This window comes from Gymnoscopelus braueri, assembly GCF_963280865.1.
Source record: "Gymnoscopelus braueri genome assembly, chromosome: 7".
NCBI classification, from domain to species: domain Eukaryota; kingdom Metazoa; phylum Chordata; class Actinopteri; order Myctophiformes; family Myctophidae; genus Gymnoscopelus; species Gymnoscopelus braueri.
The window spans coordinates 2,960,200-2,980,889 of NC_137608.1; the positions used below are offsets into that span (position 1 = coordinate 2,960,200).

Sequence of the window (20,690 nt, forward strand, 5' to 3'; positions counted from 1 at the left end):
GTTACTTTGTAGATTTGCATTATTATTACAAAACATACATTAACCACTTCAGCCCTATATACAGTACATTTCGGCTATTTGAAAATAAATAGCCGATCTACAAGCTCACACACGCATTGTGAGCTTGTAGATCTGCTATTTTCAAAAGATTTTTAGACATTTCATACATTAGAACATTTGTGAAACGGGACATTCTGCATAATGAGCACTTTCTACTTTTGGTACTTTAACTACATTTTGATACCAATACTTTTGTACTTTTACTCAGGTACATTTTCAATTCCGGACTTTTGACAGAGTACTACTACATTGCAGTATTGATACTTTTACTTAAGTAAAAAATGTTAGTACTTTTTCCACCACTGCAAATAGACTCACATGCAGGTGTGGGACATAAGCACCAGCACAGCCCTCTACAGACCCCCTCCATACAGCACGGCAGTGTTCGGTGCCATTTGAGCTTGTATGCCATGATTAACTTGTATGACGGTGTCCCACAAACAGTCAGTAGTTGCTCTCCACTGGATGAGATCATGTGAAGTGTAAATGTTAAAGGGCTAGACCACTTTGGTAGAGGTTTGGGTTGTGTAGTTACCTTGCCATGATGTAACTCCAAACAAAAGGTGGGCAAGAAATCTAAAATAATTTCTCCATTGACTAGAAAATGATAACTTAAAATAATGCTCCTCATTGACTTACATAGTACGGTGAAGAGGCTCAGAAAGAGCTATTTTAGCTTTTAAACTAACCCAAACAAACCTGATTCTGACAATATAGATCATCACCAAACCCATATACTGTATATATTTTATTTTTGCTATTCTTATGAGGAATCAAACTGGATCCTTGGATCTGGATCCGGATCTTCAAACAGTAAAATCAACAGGAAGTTGACATTTTTATACCAAAAAAGAAACAGTTTTACAGTTTAGTTTCTTGTGATGTTACATATTGTCAAAATCCGCTTTGTTTGTGTTAGTTTACAGGCTGAAAAAGAGACTGCAGAGTGGTCTTGCCGTACAATGTAAGTCAATGAGGAGCATATTTTTTAATTATCAACTTCTAGACAATAATGGAGAAATTATGTTTGATTTCTCGCCCACCTTTATTGTTACAACATGGCAGGGTAACTACACAACCCAAACCTCTACCGAAGTGGTCTAGCCCTTTAAAACAGGAATCATCAGTGTCTCGTCAAACATCATCAAACACTACACTGTAAAACGGTGAGTGTCCATTAAACTCCAAGAGTGTACAAATGGAACCAAATGAACCCATCCCTGGGTGACCCTCCCATAGGGGCACGCATGCACACACACACACACACGCACACGCATGCGCGCGCGCACACACACACACACACACACACACACACACACTCATGCAGAGACCATGGCAGTCCTCGTCCCAAAGTTTGTCCTTCTTCCCCTAAAAGACTGCTATGCCCTGAGGCCACAGTGACCTAGATGCCCCGCCCACACGGCCTGCCTCATTCCTGTCCATACAGTTTTTAGAGATCAGTGTCTCTTGTTGATGTCCTAAACTCTTAACTCCCCGATCCCCGTCTTCAAACCAGTCCAGTGGTTCTGATTGGTCCTGGACTGAGCATGTTATGAACCTTCGACTCAGGAATTTGTATAAATATTGGTAATTTTGTAAATAGTCCAGTGGTTCTGATTGGTCCTGGACTGAGCATGTTATGAACCTTCGACTCAGGAATTTGTATAAATATTGGTAATTTTGTAAATAGCCTACCAATACATTATTTTGTGAAATAAACAAGCAAGTTTATTTCTTTATCTCAATGATAGTTATACAACGTATTAAATACAAAATCATCCTTTACCCTTACATTTTATGAATAATTTCAGTGGACTTATACTTTTGTTTTATTTGTTGGCCTTGCTGCCCTGGCATTTGGCTTTTGTGTGTGTGTGTGTGTGTGTGTGTGTGTGTGTGTGTGTGTGTGTGTGTGTGTGTGTGTGTGTGTGTGCGTGTGCGTGTGTGCGCGTGCGCGTGTGCGCGTGCGCGTGTGTGCACACACACACACACACACACGTATGGTAGGTCGATAACACACTATAGAGATACTGTAGACACTGTAGATATGATACTGTACGTAACATAACGATAATAGGACTGCAGCCAAGAACCTATACCACTGGAAGTAAATCAAGTAGTTTTAGTAAGTACTTTGACAGTCAAACTAAAAGGGCCATTTCTTAATTGCTTTGTGCATTTATGAATTGTGGATTTATGAATTGTGGATGAATGATTGAATTCCATGTCAAAGTTGAAGCAGTCAGTAAAACTCTTCAAGTGTTGTTGTGTCAGCGAGACATCCGCCTCAATCTGCCTGAGTGCTTCCAGTCCAGACTGTATCTGGACACTGTCCAGCTCTCTGCACACTCTAATCTACAGTATAAGTGTTTAACTCTGAGAGTGAAGACCCATAAGGGTCCATTTGGTGTCATATTTAACTTTAAGTAATTAAGTGTTAAAGGGATAGTTCACCCCAAAATGTATTTTTTTCTATCGATTACACACCCCATGGAGACTTGAATTCATGGAGATTTTTTTGTTTTAGTTGCATTCCTAAGCCAATAATTTGATGACTGAGACATTAGCATCTTTCCGCCAGTCATCAAATGATTGGCTTAGGAATGTGAAAAAAAAAAAAAAAAAAACCTAACCCTAACCCATGAATTCAAGGCTTCATGGGGTGTGTAATTGATAGAACATAAGTTATTTTTTGGGTGAACTATCCCTTTAACATTGATGAAATGTGGCTCCAATGTGGATGTCAGACTTCATGTGACCAGCCTGTGACATCAGTCGTCTAGGACACTGTTTCCCAAACTTCTTTGGGGTCACGAGTAAATATTCCCTTTTTTATTTCCTATTAAAATAATATATATTTTGTTTCAAAAGATTTAAAAAAATGTTTAAACAAAAATAAGTCACAACCTTTCATCAATTAGAAAACAATTCCAACATTTCTCAAAAGTATTAAATAAATAAAATTAAATCTAGCATTAGCAGCTATACAAGCTCACAGAAGCGAAGCAATGCCTTGTGAGCTTGTAGATCTGCTATTTTCACTAGTTTGGGTCCCGGGCAAACGTCTAATTTCTCGTCTTGAGCTAAAACGTTTGGGAACAGCCACTGATCTATGAAGTCAGTCATCTATGACATATCTATAACATATGACAAAAAAATTGGGAAAGTATAAAACGTGAAAAGAAAATGCATGAATGTACTAAGCCGACTGGCAGTGTGCACAAGAAATTTAGCACTGATTGGTCCGGCTGTTTATGAGATTTTGCTCCGGACAAACACACAGACACACTCACACACACTGACCCTCTTACAGATGGCTAGCCTCCTACAGCCCTGCACTGTAAAAAAAGAAAAAAAAGAAAAGAGTTATAGCAATGATTACCAGCAGAATATAGGGTATAACTCTTTAAAGACACAAAAAAAAAGTGTTTTAACCCAACAAATATAATGTCACTTACATTAACACTGGGGATGTTTTACAGTGTATAGGTCTAGGGCTATGAGTAATAAATATGCCATTATACTTCCATGAAGCGATAATTGGCAGTGCCTTCAAAGACTCTCGATAACGAGCTCATCCGTCACGATATACCCGGCAAAGTTCACATGTGTTGTCTCTCCTCTCCGTGTCATTTCATCTTCCCGTTTATTTTTCGAGCGGTATCTCCCAATCTGTTTATCAGAGGAGCTGGGCTTAATGAGCGCCCTGGGATGTGGACAGATAAGAGAGAAGTCAACAGTGGGTCTTGTTGTTGTAGTGGAGTGTGATATGAACCCACCAGGGGACCATGGGGTTCACCGTGTTCTGCTGCATGTGGTTCCCAAACTGGGGGTCGGGACCCCCAGGGGGGGTCCCCACATTATTTTATGGTGGGTCCCCAGATGATTAGCGTAATGTGCAACATTGTTTTCTCACTCAACAGTGAACAAACCAATATACAGTATAAGTGTATACAGGGTATCTGCACATTTGTAAAGTGACAATTTAATGGCTTTTAATGCCTCTAAAATGAAAATAATTAACTAATAATAAGACCATTACTACGTCAAAAGTAACCAACAAACTAACAAACTATACTATACTATATATATTCAAACTTTGGCCAAATTGTCAAATATTGCCTAAGAAACAAATTAGAATAGCCGATCTACAAGCTCACGAGGCGTTGCTTGTAGTTTCACAATATTTATCTGTGGAACCGAGTCAAACTAAATGTAATGCCTCAACTCTTACAATTCCAAGTGCTTGCCAGGGCTGGGGGTCCCCAGTTCAAATATGATTCATTTTGGCTGTTCGCTGCCTTAAAAGTTGGAAACCCATGTTTTACTGAGAGCGCTCATTTTCTCTCATGAGGATCCTGCTATAGTAGGCCTAATTTGCTTTATATACAAGATCACAACGCGTCGCATCTGCGACGCGTTGTGATCTTGAATATCAGTTTTTTTCAGCACTTGTTGTGAATTCAGTTGACCTTCAATGTGGTCCCAAGAGTCACACTTACTAAGGGTGGTGAGTGATGCTTCAGATGGTTGAGGTCGGTGTCACAAGATGACACCAGACAGTGTCACACGACAAGTTCTGAAGTTTCTTACACACATAGAGAATAAAATATAGTGTATTGGTCACACATGACCGGAAGATATTAGACATGGAATAGAACAGAATGAGTCAGTATGTACGTACACAAGTGTACACAACACTTAAGTACACAACACCATTATACAAGGCTATAAATCAGCCTTTACCCTGCAATACATTAAAAAAACAGTATAAGTCATTATAAAATGCTTTATGATTATTGTTCTAAAGCATTAAGAGTTATTATTACTATAATTATACAGTGTTATACTGGTAAACAGATTATAATGTATTATATGTACGGTTATAATCCAGTATGGACATGGGTTTCATAGAAAGTGTGTTTTCTTACAGTTAAATTAAGAGATAGATTCATGCCTGAAGATGATTCATCTAACATAATGATGTTGAAGCCCTTTGTCTAACTCAACCATTAGACATTTGGACGTTTCCGATCTCGTGTGAACAAAGGTGACATGAATTTCCTTTAGTTTTAAAATAGCATAATACCGTGAGGTTCAACAACAGTGCAGAACATCAGTGATGCTATCCCCAGATGGCAGCAGTTAGCTGATGGAGTTGCTGTGGAACGTGATTTTGCCAAAACACTCACATGTCCCACAAAGGGGACAGTGCTGCCTCACAACTGACATTCTTTGTGGTATAACTTGATGGCACACATGAGCCATAGTGAAGCATTTGTACCAGAATATATGCCATAGGGCTTTTAATGGACTGTTAATTAATTAAACTGTCAGATTTAACCACTTAAACCCTCTATACCCTCTAAACTAAAACTTAGGTTAGAGGCAATCTACCAGCTGTGAGTTGTAGATAAGCTATGTTCTGTGAATGTTCCCCCCAGAATAGGCATGCTAGGGTTCATGTGGTTCAATAAAATATACAGGACTGCAGATATGGCAGTGACTATAGACAGTGAAACGAGATTCATGTACTTTTCCATGGAAATCTAAACAATATCAGTAACAATCTGTTTTGGAAAAGCGTCTAAGATAATACTGATACATGATCCATTGAATGGTTTGCGTGCGTGTGTGTGTGTGTGTGTGTGTGTGTGTGTGTGTGTGTGTGTGTGTGTGTGGAGTGTGGACAGGTGATCAGGTGTTCATGTGATCGGGTGATCGGGTGATCGGGTGATCAGGTGATCAGGTGATCAGGTGGTCAGGTGTTCAGGTGATCAGGTGGTCATGTGATCAGGTGTTCATGTGATCAGGTGATCATGTGATCAGGTGTTCATGTGATCAGGTGATCAGGTGATCAGGTGGTCATGTGATCAGGTGTTCATGTGATCAGGTGATCAGGTGTTCAGGTGATCAGGTGATCAGGTGATCAGGTGATAGGTAAGGTGTTCAGGTCCAACATGATGTGATGTGTAGTCCAGTAGTGACGTTCAGTCTCATGTTCCTCTGTAGCTCAGAGGTCCATGAGGAATGTCACACTCCCACACACACTGACATGGTGCTTCTGTACGGTATATACTGTAGCACCACTGTTGTACAAAGAAGCTGTTTTTGGATAATGAAATAAAATAAGGCGGAACTATTACACAGTTTAAGAACATGTTTAAGAATAGATACAGAGAAGAAGGAGGTGTTGAGTGTAAATGGTAATATGGTACAAAAAGCATATGCATATGTTTTTTATTGTGTTGTATTTTGTGTGCTTTGTTGTTTTTATTATAATCAAAATAAACGTTAATTCATCCATTCATCCATTCATCCATTCATCCATTCATTCATTCATTCATTCATTCATTCTATTCTATCACGCAGCCACTATTTTGTGGAATGCCCTCCCCCCCAATCCCTAAATTCTCTTGCAAGATTTAAAAAGGACCTCAAATCATGGCTCCATCTTAACACCAACTGGTCCTAGTTAGACCCCTACCCCGGATAGCCCCCTCTGCTTTTGGATTCTTCTCTCAGGGCACCTTCTTGTCCTATATGTATTGCTGTATATATAAGGATCAAATCTTTATTTCATGGTTGTTTGTGCAGTGTGTTTGTGTGTTGTTATATGTCTCAAGGGAAACAAGCTTCGGCTTTTTTTGTGCGTCCACGTTGGCTTTTATCAATGAATGACACTGTTGTGACTTATTTTAAACTGCCAATAAAGTATTCTATCTATCTATCTATTCATTCATTCATTCATTCATTCATGCATTCACTCATTCATTCATTCATTCATTCATTCATTCATAATTTAATGTTATTTAAACTCATTAGTTCGATTTATTCTTCTTCGGTTGCCTATTACAGTATACTGAATGAATGATATAATTTTGGAGTGTGTAAATGAACTCTAATGCAACCTTTGTATGTTGTATGGTAGAGCATGTTAATACAATATAACTTATACAATTGGGGTTGTATTTTGTCTTCCTGCTCTTCTATTGAGACATATCGTGTCAAAGGTCATGTCTCACCTAGACACGGGATCTGTGAAGGTCAAGATTCAATTTATACCCTGAGCAAGCAGGCAGGCTCTATTATCTCAATGGTAAAAATGTCAGCATTTGTGCAGGAAACCAAGTTCAAATCCGGGGTATAAGATGAAAGTGACATAGTGCCGCTTTAATGTATAGTCCTACAGAATTATGTGGACCACCCATTCTTGAGAATTGGGACAAATCATGTCCTACCAAAACATTTCAAATGATTATTTATTAACACACTAATTAAAAAAAAAAGTTTGGTGAAAATATATTCTTAAAGGATTTATATATGAATTACAAAAGATGTATACAATGTTTTGGTCTGGTTTCTTCTTTTTACATCTAAACTTGCACTCTCCCAGAAAACACCCTTGTCCAGAAAACACCCTTGTCTAAGTCACAACTACACTACTTTTTTTTTGTTAAAACCATAAAAAAAAACTAACCATGTGTATTGATAACATAGGTGTAAGAATGTACCATTAATATCAACTTATTTTTTAAATGTGTTTTTTTGTAAAAGCTTTTGCCCTTTAAAGTTGTGTCCAAGATCGTTGTCATCTCCGTCAGATTTCTACAAAAACATAATTTAATCAGGCATAAACTGGTTTTAGCTATATTCTAAGGTCCCGTGTCTCACTTCCCGGTTTTAAAAAAGGCGGGAAAGCTGCGAAAGCTCTGGTAAGCTTTCTATTTTTTTGATAAATGCACTAAAATAATATTACTATCTGGTGTGTCCCAACCATAACATGTCTATTAGCATTAATAGAACCTAAGCGACTTGTCAGCTCACTACGACTGTGCTGCGGAATGAAAAAAACATAACATTTAGTCAACTCTGTCAGACTCCGTCAGGTGTCAACTCCGTCAGATATGCCAACTTATGGAGTTGACATCTAAAAAATAAACTGTGGAAGGTTGGCCCATTACATGGTTTAATAGTCAACACTTTGATATGTTTTAATATATTTTACCGGCATAATTGAAGAATATTAAAAAATATATATGAAAAATAAAGGTTTTGTCCCGATTCCCAAGAATGGGTGTACACATTTTTGGAGATACATGTATCAGCCATGCTGCATTGCATCCATCTTTCAAGCTGTCTCTCAGACTGCCCACTTTAAACCCTATATGCTTACAGTAGTTGACCGGGGTCCCCCAGGACTCTATTAGGCCCCTAAATGTTTACCCTCTAAACCAAATATCTTGGCTGAAAATAGCTGAGCTACAAGCTCGCAGGGCTTGTTCGCCGAACGTCGCTATTTTCGCCAAACACATGTCCCCAGAATAGTGCTGCTAGGGTTCAAGTGGTTAAGTGTTTTCTATCTGCATGGTGAGAATCTGGCACCGTGGCCACATGAATACCAATAAACCGACTAAACATTATTTACTTTATGCAAATGAAATGCAGTGGCAGCCCCCTCGCGTCTCATCCAGCCAACTTTCCTCACTGGCACACATGTTCACTAGGTATAAATCACAACCATTTTAATCAGCATTTTTCCATGTAGGCTATTACAGGCAGTGGTGTAAAGTAACTAAGTACATTTACTCAAGTATTGACTGTACTTAAGTACAATTTTGAGGTATTTTTTACTTTAATGGAGTATTTCCAATTTTCTGTACTTTTACTTCTACTCCACTACATGTCAGAGGCAAATATTGTACTTTTACTCCACTACAATTATTTAAAAACTTCAGTTACTAGTTACCTTGGAGATTTAGATTATTATTACAAAACATGCATTAACCACTTCAGCCCTATATACATTTCGGCCATTTGAAAAGAGCCGATCTACAAGCTCACAATGCGTCACATCGCGACGCATTGTGAGCTTGTAGATCTGCTATTTTCAAAAGATTGTTATACATTTGAAAACTTGAAATGGGAAATTCTACGTAATGATTACTTTTGCTTTTGGTACTTAAAGTACATTTTGATGCCAATACTTTTGTACTTTTACTCAAGTACATTTTGAATTCTGGACTTTTACTTGTAACGGAGTATTTCTATATTGCAGTATTGATACTTTTACTTAAGTAAAACATTTGAGTACTTTTTCCACCACTGAATACAGGCCGGTTGAAAGGCTATGCTTGTCTTGCACCATTTTAACCACTTAAACTCTCTATTCTAAGAGAAACGGAATTGAGTTACAACGGTATTTACTCTCTTTACCAAAAATAGCCGATCTTTGATTCATTTTATACCCAGTAGAGTAGATTGACGGTGTTGCTTGCCGAAACATTCTCGGCAAAGTCCAGTATAAATGACTCAAAACGTTCCAATGGATAATTTATGATTATCTTAGATAAAAAAAAGTTGAAAAGATGTTGACTGATATGGTTTAGATTTTAGAACAATGATTCTCAACCCTTTTAATTTGAAGGATCCACATTTGATTAGATGTATTTCTTTTTTAACACACTTTCCCTGTTTTGTTAACAAGCACTTATAGTTAATAATCTTAGCTATTATCCCTTTTTCTTTCAATAGCATCTCTCTCTGTCTCTCCCTCTCTCTCTCTCTTCTTTCCCCCGACACGGTCGAGGCAGAAGGCCCCCACCCATAGAGCCTAGGGTCTGCCTGACGTTTCTTCCAGTTAAGGGGGAGTTTTTCGTTGCCACTGTCGCAAAATTGCTTGCTCAGGGTAGGACTGTCGGGTCTCTGCTCTACATGTAAAGTGTCTTGAGACAACTTGTTGTGATTTGACACTTTAATAAAATTGAATTGAATTGAATTGAATAGCTCTATTGTGCTAATAAACTGTTCATAATCTGATTTTGTTTTCTTTTGACAACCCGTGTTTTAACCATTGAATATCACTTACAGCATAACTAAATGGACTCATTTTGGTTACATTTGTACACTGAGGGCTCAATAGGCTCTATGCACAGCAGCCATATTATCACTTCCTTCACAGGTGTTACCAATGTTACTAATGCAGGCTCTGTTCCATTTAGTGTAGCACAGTGGTTCCCCGATTTTTCAATTTCCACGACCCCCATAACTCTGAGAGTGTACAAATGGAGTGTACATTTGTACACTCTCAGAGTTACACACCCGTAAAGAACCATTTGGAACCCCCTTAAGGAACACACCCCTGGACCATACTTTGAGACCCATTGGTGTAACAGGCTTGACCAGAATGGAACAGAGCCTTCATTAACATTATTGGTAACACCTGTGAATGTTTTCACAATATGGCTGTTGTGCATCCTATTAACATTTGGGATTGTAAGAAGTATTGTATCAGAAGCCACATTAAACTATCTCAGCAGGTTCAATCTTTTTCTACTAATTGTTTTCTACTTTTCCCACTAGCACCATCTCAAGCAACAGATGGGTGCTTTATGATTGTATGTTATTATTAATTCAAAAGATAACACAGCACTGACAATAGTTCAATAGACGTCTTTACCACACACTTTGAAATTCACAAAAATAGGAATAAGGACATAAGCTTTGAACTGCATAATGTACAAGTGAGCACAGTGTGGAGAATACTGTAATAATATATCTTAAAATATACTTGATGCCCAATATCTGCAAAACATGATTAGTTAGGAGGCCAAAATGCAACAAAGAGAAAATACAGAGTACAGTATTTCATCATAAATTCTAACATTTGAAGTGTCCTTAATTAAATATGTACAAAATAAGTGACTCTCAGTTCACGTTTCCATTATTGTACTAAAATACATAAATATAACTCTAATTTACACATAACAAGTTATTAAGGCTATTATACTGTCAAAACTGGTATCATGGAACACAGCATACTTCTGGTTTATTTTGACTAGGCTTTCTACATGAAAAAAAAAAGAAAACAATTCTTCTTGTGCAATACCGAAGCGTGACTTTGCATAATGCATATTACCTTTATCAACTTTGTTTATAAAAGTAAACTAGTGGAATTCTTCACACTTTATTCAAGCTAAGAACATGATTCCAGCAAAGACTGCAAGGTCTAGGCTTTCATATTGGTTGACTCGTTTAAAGGGTCTGTAAGTGATATTTGTTTAGTTAAATTAAGTGTTAATTAGCTCTATTTTGTGATGGTAATCATTGCTATAGAGTGTTTGTTCGGTAACAGGGGTCTCCCTATCTTTCCAGCTCTTTTTAGTAAACAGAAAATACATGTTCATGTTAGGATACCAATGTTTTGTTGCCTTGCTCTAAATAAATTACATATTTTTTTCACTTAAGACGGAGTGCCTTGGAATTCTTTCTTTTCAAGTCTGCATTTCACACCTTTTTTGGAAAGCAGTACTTCTTTGGAAACCCTTTTTTTGTTCATTGGATACCAATGTTATCATACAGGATGCAGGATAAACAAGTGAAATTGGAAATGATGACACAAACAATTGAGCAGACAGAATTGGAATTGGGGCACTATCGAATTAAAGCTGATAAATGATCTTTCCTGATTGGATACAATTGGTATCCCAACCTGAAAATGTATTTTCAGTTTACTAAAGAGCTGGAGAGACGGGGAGACCCCTGTTACTGAACAAACACTCTATAGCAATGATTACTTATCACAATATACAGCTTTAACAAACAAAACAAAAATTACACAAAAAGCAATCACTTACATGCCCTTTAATCATCCTTGAATTGAATTTGTAATAGATAAATGCAGTGGTTTCATGCATCTATGCCATTTCAAACAGGTTCATATATATTAACGTCCATAACACTGACCAGGTCCAATTCTTGGCTAGATAAGAGTAAGTGAGTTCTCATGAAATTTGTATTTGATCTTAAATCATTAAGCAGTTAGATCCCTATGAAATGTTTCACTGAACAACAGCAAGGAGTGCAAATAGATATAAGGGGAATGTCCTTTGATAATGTATTAATGTCTATCAGGGCTTGTGACAGCAGGAAACAGACCTTTTCGCTGGCGTAGGGTTAGGGTTAGGGTTCCCTCAGGACACACACATTCTGAAGCATGATTCATGCTTTGGAGCACGACAGCATTGCGTGCTGAACATAGCTGACCTACAAGCTCACAACACGTCGCATGCGCCGTCCTGGAGTTTAAATGGCCTCAAAAGTCATGATGTGGAAATGTTCATGTTTTGCAGTGGTGTAAAGAAACTCTGTACATTTACTCAAGTACTGTACTTAAGTACAATTTTGAGGTGCTTTTTACTTAACTGGAGTATTTCCAATTGTCTCATACTTTTACTTCTACTCCACTACAATTATTTGAAAACTTTAGTTGCTAGTTACTTTGCAGATATAAATTATGACATTATAAAACATACATTAACCACTTTAGCCCTATTTTATACCGAGGCTATTTGAAAATAGCCGATCTACAAGCTCACAATGCGTCGCATGGCAACGCGTTGTGAGCTTGTAGATCGGCTATTTTCAAAGATTTTAGTACTTTAACTTTTTTTGATACCAATACTTTTGTACTTTTACTCATAGGACTTCTACTTATAAGAGAGTACTTATCCATTGCGGTATTGATACTTTTACTTAAGTAAAACATTTGAGTACTTTTTCCACCACTGATGATGCACATTGGAATGCACATTGGAAAGCCTTATATCTTCTACCTGGCCCAAGACAAATTTAGCACAGAGCGCTACAGCATCGTCTCAACTTGGTCTTCGCTGGCAATTTTTTTAATTAGGGAGCGTTGTTTGGATTAGGTGCCGTGGGTTTACAATGCACACACGTTGATTGCACGCCAGTACTAGAGGACTGCGCCTCTCGCCAGGCACAAACTGGTTGTTAAAGGTGATGGCACCCTGCACTCTGGTTGGGTTTTATTAATGTAACACCCAAAATACACCTATGACTAATTCAGGGCCCCAGGCGCAGATACATAGCACCCACATTTAGCGTCCTCTAAATAGCACCATTGCGCCAGACACATTGCGCTGAACACACCCCCATGGCACAAGTTAAGACCAATGCGCCATGACGTAAAGTTCCTCCGTCATAATAGGGCCCATAACCACTTAAACCCTATATTCTTAGTTGACCGGAGTCCCCCAGGACTCCTCTCCTTTTTGTGAGCTTGTACATCGGCAATTAATGCGGAAATTCACCACAGAATAGTGACGCTATGGGGTTTTGAGCCTCGATACGTGACCTATCGATAATCCTGTAGCCTGATTTGTACTTATGTGTCACATGCCGAAAATAGCGGATCTACAAGCCCGCAAAGTGTTGCATTGCAAAACATTGTGAGCTTGTAGATCTGCTATTTTCCATAGTATAATGGATTTTACTGTGCACGGCAGCGATTAATATTTAAACGACCAAATCACACATGAATATTGTTATTACACTTGTTGGGGAATTAGCTAACGGTTCTCCACCATTGGCAGTAATATTTACAATAAGTTCAGAAAATCCTGCAAACCCCAAACACGGTTGGAAATCAAGAATTAAAGGAGCACTTCACCCATTTTCAACCATATCTTTATAAAATTGGTCCTCATTAAAGTAGAATTTCGCCCAACATTTTTCTTACCTTTTTTATGATGTTATGATATCCTAGGACGAGTGGTACAGTAGAAACATTTCATGACTCCATCCCGGGTCCACTGCAGCTAAAAACCCATGCCTATGGGACTTGCTCTAAATCGCGTTATTTCCCCGGAAGTCTCCGGAAGTCTCGCTAAATCGAAATCGTTAATTAGAGCAAGTCCCATAGGCGCTGGTTTTTAGCTGCGGCGGACCCGAGATGGAGTTATGACATTTTTTCACTGTACCACTCATCCTAACATCATAAAAAATTAAGAAAAACGTCATGTCTCATTGGTGGGCTATGGACAGTTCAGAAACCTGTCTACATCATTGGTAGACAAAAAAAAACAGAAACGGTGCCATCTTATAACGAGCATTAGTGAGGACCAATTATACGAAGATAAGGTTGAAAACGGGCGAAGTGCTCCTTTAACACACAATCTTATTTTTTGTCCAAATGATTTTCAGCAACACCCAGCTCATGTCGGTGGAGCAGGTCACACTACTACATACATTACGGTATTTTCTGTACAGAGAGGAAATGCAAGTGAGTGGTCCTTGTGACTGTGACAAAACGTTCCTGAGTTTATGAAAGTAAAAAAAAAAAAAAAGACCATATAAAAAAAAAAACTAGCTCTTCATTTAAATAGAATGACTCCTTTAAAACAGCCTTTTTGCAAAGTCTTTGGTCACATTTCAATTCATGCTTCCCTGAAAACGGGAATGTTTCACGTGGTGACTCCTTCTATAACCCTTTAAAGACCGGGAACGCATCTGTGTCATTTTTTTGATTTCTTTGGCTATTCAAAAATAGCAGATCTACAAGCTCATAGCACTATGAGCTTGTAGATCTGCTATTTTTGAAAAATCGTGACAATTTGTGCAAATCTTTGAATATACGTGTATATATATTTTTATAGCGAACATTTTAAATTCAAATCTTTGCTTCTGGGGGTTCTGTTTTTTGAAAAAACTTATGGTACTTTAATATCAGTGGTGCTCAAACCTTTTCATGTCAAGGACCCCCAAAATGATATGTATTTGGCCGCGGACCCCCATCTCAAAATATGTTGTTCCAGGGACCCCCCAGAAGGCAAAGATTTGAGTTAAAAATATTTGCGGAAAAAAAAACTTTTTTTTCAACAATAGCAGATCTACAAGCTGGTGGATCTGCTATTTTTGAATAGCCAAAGACATCTAAAATGACAGAGATGCGTTCCCGGATTGAATGGGATGAGGGGAACGGGGGCTCTACGCTGCCGAGAAGTTCGATCTGATGGAGTCCTCTCGGAGCTGGCGGTGCTTCCCGATGTCGCACTCTTCCCGTTGCGTGCGACGCTCGATGGTTATTCTGTAATTCTTCCTGCGGGGAAGGAATGAGAAGACATTAATAAACCCCTCTCTAGACCATGGGTCTTCAACAGGGGTGTCCACCGGACCGGGACCCTTAGGGGGGGTCCTCAGAGTTACTATAGGGGGGCCGCCAAATCTTTGTGTTACAGGAACTTTTTAAATTTCCTTTACATTAACCACTTGAACCCTATAGCACAGGGGTCTTCAACAGGGGGTCCGGGACCCCTCGGGGGTCCTCAGAGTTACTACAGGGGGTCCGCCAAATCTTTGTGTGATATGATATTTTTTTTTACCTTAACCCCATCCCTTTTCTGAGGTGAACTTTAGCCAAAAATAGCAGATCTACAAGCTCACAACGCCTCGCGCTGCGAGGCGTTGTGAGCTTGTAGATCGGCTATTTTTGGCAAAGAGGTATTGGTGTAGAGAAGACCAAGTAAACAAAAAAAGTTTCATCTGAAACACAATTTTATACAATATAGAGGGGGTCCCTGCTTCATCTCTCTCTCAACTAGGGGGTCCTTGGGCTGAAAACATTGAAGACCCCTGCTATAGCATCCCTATTCTGGTGGTTATTACGTGCCGAAAATAGCAGATCTACAAGCTTGTAGGTCGGCTATTTCCAGCTTAGAGGTTTGGCAAAAAGAGTAGACCAAGCACAGCGCCAAAGGTCAAGTTTACTTGACCTTTTTTGAGGGAAATCTATGAAAAAGTTTAATCTGCAACATAAATGTATACAGTATATGCGTAGAGGGGGTCCCTGCTACATCTCTCGAAAGACTTTGAAGACCCCTGCTCTATACTTGGTCTACTCATTGTTCCCCTCTAAACATGTCCTCGCTGAAAAAAGACAATCTACAACCTCACAACACGTTGCATTGCAAAGTCCATTTTGGGGGGAATGTTCCCCTAAGAATAGCGATGCTAGGGTTGAAGAGTCACAAATCATTATGAGTTCTAAGGCAAAGAACACAATGGTCAAGTCTGGAATATAATGTATTAACTCTTTAACTGCCAGTATACACATTAATAAACTCACCCACTGCCAGCGATTTTTGTGTTTTATAACCTTTTCAAGTAGTCACAGAATATTTATCTCCAGTATGATCGATTCCCTGATGGCTGCTAATCACTGAGGGTTTCACTGTGTGGTTTCACAAAATGTCAACGAGGTCATCGCGACCTCGTTGACATTTGTTGTCCGCCTTTGAAAATAGCATGTCTCGACCGAAAATAAATAGTAAAAAAAAAAGTACACAGGAACCGAGATACTAGCCTGGTAAACCCTCCCTCCGGAAATCTCATTTTCATTTGATTCCAGGAGTGAGTCTGGCCTGCAGACCTATATGGGCAATTTGGCTGTGGGCTGGAGCTGGGCGGGAGTAATGTAGCTTTGATGTCCAAGTGGCCCTTTGATGTCCAATTAAGCCACTTTAGGCTGCAGTGATTATCACCAGGAGTAATTGGTTTGTCTTTGATGTTAATGAGCAGCTTGTATGAAAGGTGTATTGATTAATGACGTGTGAACCACTCGGGTTCCACCTGATTGGCCTACCCCCGCTGTCAATCACAAAACAATGAGCGAGGACGCTGATTGGCTCGGTTATTTGGTAATGCACTAGAAACGCCCATACAAGCCTTCATGCCAGACTCACTCCTGGAATCAAATGAAAATGAGATTTCCGGAGGGAGGGTTTACCAGGCTACCGAGATACAGCATTTTTAAGTAATAAGTTAACCAGGAAGTGAATGGAGCAGTAAATCTTCGGATCGCGTTTCTTGTTTCCAAACGCGTCTAACGCGTCAATGGCCATGTGGACCAAGTACCAATTGACTCGAAAACGTGTCCATGGCAGTAAAAGAGTTAATATACAGTAGTAGCATTCTATTAAACCCTTAAAGCCCTATACTTCTTCATATGAAAAATGGCAAAAAAAAATGTTGGTCTATAAACTTGTGAGCTTGTTTGCTATTTTAGAATTTGGTATAGAGGGTAAAAAGAACCAGATAGGGTTAATGTGGTTAACGTATTTTTTTTATTTAATTGTTAAATAGTGACATTTTAAAACATAAATATCAAACATATCAGACTTGCGATCTGGTGCGCAATTTCCGAACGCACCCTCCATGTAAGCGACTTTGAGTACCGAGAAAAGCGCTACAGTATTGTACAGTATTTTATTCAGTCTGACCAGAATCAGAGATTAAAACATATCCCCACTGGACATAACAATGGATGACCAAAGGGGGATATCAAAAGCAGAGGCAGGTAAACAGGGATGCCAGGTTGAGATTGGTTTAAGAAATATGACGTATGTTTTACCTGAAGAAGTAAAATGCCATAAGCAGCGCCGTTCCCAGCAGAGCTCCAACTATGATGCCAGTCACAGCCGATACCCCGAGTCCACCTGCTTGGAAAATGAGGGGCATTTATTAATAAACCTTTTATAATATAATATAATATCATAATATAATAATATAGTACAACCTCATTGTTGCTGTCGAGCAGAAACCTTGTATCTCCATATTTCATCTTTTCAGGTTTTTCTTACCCGTAAATTAATGCCCTATTTGGTCATAGTACAGCGCAGTAGCTAGAAGCAAAAATAGCCGATCTTCAAGCTCACAACGCATCGCGATGCGTTGTGAGCTTGTAGATGGGCTATTTTAGCTATTTCTGAAATTGAAAGTGAAATTGAAAGTGGTCTGTGTGGGTTTTATAAATATTTAAAGACGGGGTGCGTGATTTTCAGTGATTCCCCCCCCCCCCCCCCTAAAACATAATCATCAGGTATTATGGTTATACTAGGAGGAAGATGTTTTTCAAAAAGGTGTACAGAAATTGTTAAAATTATGTTTTTATGTGGACACGCCTCCAGTTGATTAAGTATACCTGGTTCTCACCTTAGCACCTCCTCCACCACCTTAGCACCTCCCACCTGTCCTAGTCCCTCCTCCTCATGCCCACACCTGTTGTGTTATGATAATGAGGCGGAGGGTATATTTTTACTATGTCACAAAGGGCTGTTTTTCTATTGGCACGTTTGACCGTCAAGGTTTCAGCCTCCAGGTAGAAACTCAAAATAGTCAGAGAAGACATAAAACACCATAAAAACACCACCAGGGGGCTTAATAAAGTTATATCAACCTCATAGACACATGAAAAACAGAAAAAGGGCAAAACCATGGCACCACCTCTTTAACCACTGTTTCACCCACTGTTTTACTTGTAATTCATGTGATGTGACAATAAAGTTCTATTCTATTCTAACCAATGATAAGTATTAAAAAGAGCATGTGACTAAATAATAACATTGCATCCATTGGAACACAGTTTTTTTTTTTTTTTTTTTTCTTAAAAGTTTTGGACGTACAAGTTTTCCACCCGACAGTGACGTGACATGGCACCGTCGTATTGAAAAGCAAGGCAGGGGGGGGTAAAGGTTTAATTTACATGATTTGTCGGGGATCTCCGTATGAGTTCTGTGCTTTCCCCTCAGAGTGAAACAGTCCGTGTTGAAGCCCAGCACCTGGAAGCTTCCGTTCATGCCGAAATAATTGGCCACCACCTAAAAAATGAAAAAAACATTATGTGAAACATGGTGTAAAATATTATGATCCCGTTGGTCCAACAACTCATTCTCCCGACATTGGCACAACCAATGGAACAGCCTGGGCAGCCAGACAACCCAGTGGACCGAGAGAGGCATCACCCCAGATGAATGTCTCGCTACTGGCCACGACCAACCTTGGACTGTCTGGAAAACCCTGAACCGTCTGCGGGTCGGCGAAGGACGCTGCAAGGCATCCATGAAGAAATGGACGTTAACATCTTCTGATGCATGTGTGTGCGGTGAACCACAAACCATGGACCACATCATGAGCTGTAGCTACGCTCCACAATGTACTGGAGTTGACCTGGCCGAACCAAATGCCGCTGCACTAGCCTGCGCCAACCACTGGAAAGACGTGATATAGAAGATGGCCGGACACGAAGAAGAACCCCCAAAATGACTTTTTTTTTAAATCAATTAGTCCGGTAGGACACACAAAGAGTCTCCTTTTTGTCTTCTACCGGAACCGTTGGTCATCAAATTATTGGCTTAGGAATGCGATAAAAACTAAAAGATATCCATGAATTTAATTTCTCCATGGGTTTACTAATCAATAGAATGATTATTTTTTGGGGTGAACTATCCCTTTAACTGAAACAAGAACAAAATGAGGCTTTACAGAAAAATGATAACTGACTGATAGTGATAGATACTGTATTGTGTGTTTACACAACTAACTAATGTGTCTTTGTCACAAATCTTCATAAAATAGCAAAAATAGTAGATCCACAAGCTCACAACGCGTCACGATGCGACGCATTGTGAGCTTGTGGATCTGCTATTTTTGCTATTTTTCTGACTTTGTGGAATCTCGGCCCTGACTACCCCATACAAATATAAAAGAAATACAATTAAGACTCCACTTTAAAAACGAATCAAAATGAACTTAAAAACTATTGAAAATTCTATAACTATAATAACCAGGGTGTGGAATAATTCTGACCATTGAAGTCATTTCTCCAGCAAAATGCTGTGGCAGTTAAGGTTCTGACCTCATATGTGCCTGCTTCAGGATTGGTCATCGCCATCACCGAGAAATCTCCCTCTCTGTCCCCGTTGACGTCCATAGATACCGGACCCGCAATCCCTGAGAGAGAGAGAGAGAGAGAGAGAGAGAGAGAGAGAGAGAGAGATGTTCAGCCAATCAAAAAGGAAATCTCATCCACATTTGGGTTTTTGTTGGCTCGGGGCCCAAGAACTGTAATTACATCCCCAGTATCTATGTTCCAAAAATTCCTGACATTTTTTAAATATTATTTCTTTTTACAAGAAAATACAAGCCTGCTCTTGACAATTCCTGCGGAATGGAACATTGTTATTTCATGTAGAGAGCTGGCAGCATGGAGCCTGGGTTCCCCGTGCCCCATGCGTCAGCACCGAACACCCCCCTTTTACAACATGTATACCCACCCTGGACTAACGTTTCATATCTGTGACCTGCTCACATCAACTCAATATTGTAAACATAAATGGTACAATGCTAAATGGTGCATTCACACAGCGCCTTTATTCAAAGCGCTTTACAATGTGCGCGTGAATGCCTTTCACCCGACGGCGGAGGAAAGCAGTTAGGGGGTTCAGTGTCTTGCTCAAGAACACTTTGACTTCTTGGTTTCGTAAAAGCGCTTTGTGACGCCGTTTCGAAAAAAGTGCTTTATAAATCAAGTTTATTATTATGAATATTAATAATAATAGTAATATTATTATCCATTTGGTAATATGATTATTACCAAATGGACCCGTTCCATTTGTACACTCCAAAGAGTTATGGGGGTCCTTGAAATTAAAACGTTTGAGAACCACTGTGCTACACTAAATGGAACAGAGCCTATTTTTGAATAGCCAAAGAAATCTAAAATGACACAGATGCTTTCCCGGTCTAAATGGCATAAGGGAACAAATTGACCATACTGGGACTTGCGCTGCGTTGTGAGCACGTGCTTTTACAGTAGATCGGCTAGTTTTGGCAGATTTTTTTTTGCGTACAGTTGAAAAGGAGGAGCCAGCCAGACCATTCACTACATGTCACTCCCCTACTCTCTCTCTCTCTCTCTCTCTCTCTCTCTCTCTCTCTCTCTCTCTCTCTCTCTGTCTCTCTCTCTATCTCTCTCTCTCTTTCTCTCTATTTCC

General features: G+C 39.3%; 1 protein-coding gene across 4 annotated transcripts in view; it reads right to left on the reverse strand.

The window, feature by feature from the left end:
- Positions 1-20,690, reverse strand: part of npr3 (natriuretic peptide receptor 3) — a 371,704-nt gene that overhangs the window by 308,551 nt on the left and 42,463 nt on the right. The window contains exons 5-8 of one of the 4 annotated variants that reach the window (XR_013933491.1): positions 19,553-19,647; positions 18,401-18,515; positions 17,270-17,357; positions 12,553-14,959 (exon numbers count right to left, since the gene is read on the reverse strand). Coding sequence is in view for 2 of the 4 variants with exons in the window: in XM_080434033.1 (XP_080290159.1) it covers positions 14,848-14,959; positions 17,270-17,357; positions 18,401-18,515; positions 19,553-19,647 (410 nt within the window). In the remaining 2 variants the exon portion in view is untranslated. Of the gene's footprint in view, positions 1-10,501; positions 14,960-17,269; positions 17,358-18,400; positions 18,516-19,552; positions 19,648-20,690 lie in introns of those variants that run through there. The other 3 variants (XR_013933492.1, XM_080434034.1, XM_080434033.1) reach the window with 3 other exon arrangements.